General features: G+C 19.2%; 1 protein-coding gene across 1 annotated transcript; it reads right to left on the reverse strand.

The window, feature by feature from the left end:
• Nucleotides 1-566: 566 nt before the first annotated feature.
• On the reverse strand, nucleotides 567-1,868 carry PGO_003250 (variable surface protein; the record flags this gene model as incomplete). The annotated part of the gene is made up of 3 exons (XM_028691278.1): nucleotides 567-719; nucleotides 849-1,697; nucleotides 1,842-1,868. The coding sequence occupies 3 exons, from the start codon at nucleotides 1,866-1,868 to the stop codon at nucleotides 567-569; spliced, it is 1,029 nt and encodes a 342-aa protein (XP_028547079.1).
• Between the last annotated feature and the right edge of the window lie 1,902 nt (nucleotides 1,869-3,770).

The following is a 3,770-nucleotide window of genomic DNA, read 5'->3' on the forward strand; positions in this document are numbered from 1 at the left end:
GTATAATGCATGGTAATTTTTATAATATATGCATTCGGAATAAATACATAAATATTCAGAAATTAATAAATAAAAAATAAAAGAAAAAACAGATAAGCAGAATTTATTCGAACAAATATATATTTTTCCTTAAAAATATATCTATTTCTTTTTCCCGTTAGTTATACTACTTATAAATTATCACATTTACTAAATTAGATATAATCTATCCTATAGGATGTATGTTTTTTCCACCTATATTTTTCTAGTTTTCTCTTACACTGTTATAAAGCATAATAATTTTATTGGGCTTGAAATTTTCACTTATTCCATCACCGTAGGTATATAATAATCGTGAATATTTTTAAAAATTAATTATAATCACAAAGAAAATAAGCTGTTATTTCATAATCATAATCATATTTGTAAATATATAAATAATTTATAACAAAATCTAATTCTCTTAAAACATTAAATCTAAACCCTGAACCCTTCACGTATAATCAAAAGGATGTCTTTGAATTTTATTTTATATATTATAGTTTAATTAATTTACTAATATTATGTGATTAATAGGATTATTATACTTAAACGTAAGCTATTTTATACTGATTATAATTTCTATTTTTATATGTTTCTTCAGATGAGCTCATTACATCGTTATGATTTTCACCTTTTGTATTCACCAGTTTCTTTAATCTCCTCACCCCTCGTCGTATAAATGAAGCATTGCGCGTATACTGATAACATGAGAAAAATAATATAATTTTACAAGTAGAATACTAATTTTATATATATGTTAAAAAATAATATGTAAAATGTATCATATTATAATATATATTATCTAAAAAAAAAAAAATATATATAACCTTATGTAAAATAAATGTCATTATTAAAACTACTGAAGACAATATAATAATTCCTACCAATTTTCCTATTGATAATCCTGAGTGTGTTATTTGAATATTTTGCATAGCCATGTTGTTATTTATTACATTTCCTTTCTCAGATATTTCATTCACAGATGACGCAGTCACAGATGCTACAGGCACAGATAATTCAGTCACATATATTTCATCAAGAGATAGTTCATTAGCACATAAGTCACTATTCTGAATTCTTTTATTATATTCACTGATTAAATTATTTAGTAAAGTAGGTATACTATTGTTCTCTGATACATATACTTTTAAATAATTCACATAATCATTAAATTTTCCTGCATACTGTGAGCAATCATTATCGTTCTTTATTAATGGTAAAAAATAATATAGTTGATCGAAATACTTAAATATGTTAAATGTGCTATCTTTAAGACTTGTAACCTCATTATCACATATATCAAGGAAACTATTTTCATCTGTAGCGAGCTGGTTCTTATACAGTTTCATTTTATTGTAAACACTTTTTGGGTCTTTAATATTACATTCATAATTGTTTAACATTTCTTGTAACTTGTAATTGAAATATTTGCAAGCTAAATTTTTATAATTAACATTATAACTAATATCACTTTTTATAAGGTATAAATAAAGACCAAGACCACTACAACTGTTAGGTAATCTATAGTCTCTTATTTGTTCATTTTTCAAATGAAATCTAATTAAATTATTACAGAGGTTAAGAATCTTAGATTTCATGCTTGTTAAATCACTCGAATCAGATATATTTTTATTGTAAATATCTCTAAATTGGGGGAATATTTCATGGAATTTAATCTATAAGTTAAAATTTTATGTTTTCAAATGTATTAAAATAAAATTATTAATAATATATAAAATTATAAATTTGTTAAAAAAAATATATTTAAATGAATACATAGAATAAATTATATGAATACTATTACTAATATAAAAAATTACATTCTCATAACTGAGAGTTTTAGTCATTATGCTTTATTTGCATCAATTAAAATACGAATAAGTTATACTTATCTTATAAAAGAATTTATTATGTTTTCAATGTAAGAGTTGTTGTTATTTGGACTTTAAATATACTAAATATTATAAGGTTCTATGTGATACAATTTTTTTGAGATATATAGTTTTACTATATTTACGTGCATATGAAACAATCTATAGATTATTAATATCTGATTGATCATATTAAAATATAATATAAATTAAATAGAATTATTTCATTATGGATATTATTTAATGTAAATACTTTAGTGAATTTTATTATATCTAAATGATTTTAATTGAATTTAAAAAAATTTATAAATATACATTTATTTTATATTTGTGTATTTGTTAGTTTATATAAATAAAATAATAAACATATACATGCACTAATATATAATTATTTAACAAGAATGTTGATTCCTTACGTACATCTGTACTATTTATTAAAATATTTGTTTCTATCATAGTTTTATGATTCAGATGATAGTTTATGTTTCGGGGTATGGAAAATAGTTATATTGTTTATAGTTTTTGTTTAGGATTTAGATTGATGCTTCTGAGTTTTGGTTTTATTATTGTGTTTAAATTTATGTATTTTTTTATAATATAATATATTATTATATATGTGTTATATATAATTTAGGTTATCTTATATATAGATTTTCTAATGTAACATTGTGTTCTTATTATAATATAAGATATATTAGTATTTATTTATTATAATGGAATACATATAATTATTACATATTTTTATTTATAATTATTTATTTTAATTTTTTTGTATATATATATAAACATTTTTAATATACTAATTTTATAATAATTGAAAATTGTTAAACAATTTAATTATTAATTGACTATATTTTTATAATCCTATGTTGCTTAAATTTCTGCAATTACATATGTTATTGTATTATTTATGTTATTTCATTATATTATAAAATATCATAAATACATATTCATATAAGAGCAGTAAATTCTTTATCTTCGTCAATTTTAAACAGTTATTCAATGTTTATTTTTAATGTAATAATGTATTTCTTTATATTATATTTATTATAACAAAAGTTATAATGATGTTTTCTGATTGATATAAATAATATAATTTCTAGAAAAACATAATAGAATTTAAGAATTAGATATGATTTTAGTGTTCTGGAATTAAGGTTTAGTGTTTGGTTTTTAGTTTAATTTATATTATGTATTGTTTATTTTAACAGATTTTATTTTTGCATTCCTTATTATGTATCTTTGTTGCGCATTTTCTCTTTTATTTTTGGCTTAGTTATTTTAAAATATGAATTTTATAATTCATTATATATATATGTATTTCATCGATGTGTTCTATTATTAATTTTAGATTTTATTTTTATAGTTTTATTTTCGAAGGATTCATATTAATATTAATGATGATTAATATATTTTTTATAATGAATAATTTGTTACATAATTTTATCTTTTGTAAAGGTATACCATTTTGTTTAATAATTATAGGTATTATTGTTATATATTTTTTAATTTATTATAAAAAATATTATATTCAAACTGTGTTACTATAATTTATATTATATATATTGTGATGATATATTACTTACATGTTGTACAATAAAAAATTATTTGGAATATTATAAATTTTAATATATGTCATCAATAATATATTTTTTACTTGTATATTAAAAAATAAGGAAATATACAAAAAAAAAATTTATTCATTTCTAGTACATACTCTTATAAATAGCGCATCATACAAATAACGTATTATGAAATGGAACATACCAAATACTTATTTTTTATACATATTGAACAAAATTTAAACGTACTTCTATTTATACTATGAATTAAAGTAGTATTTTACATATTTTATTCTTATTTATGTAATTAATTTTT

Source organism: Plasmodium gonderi (assembly GCF_002157705.1).
Source record: "Plasmodium gonderi DNA, contig: Pgo-contig_388, whole genome shotgun sequence".
NCBI lineage: Eukaryota > Apicomplexa > Aconoidasida > Haemosporida > Plasmodiidae > Plasmodium > Plasmodium gonderi.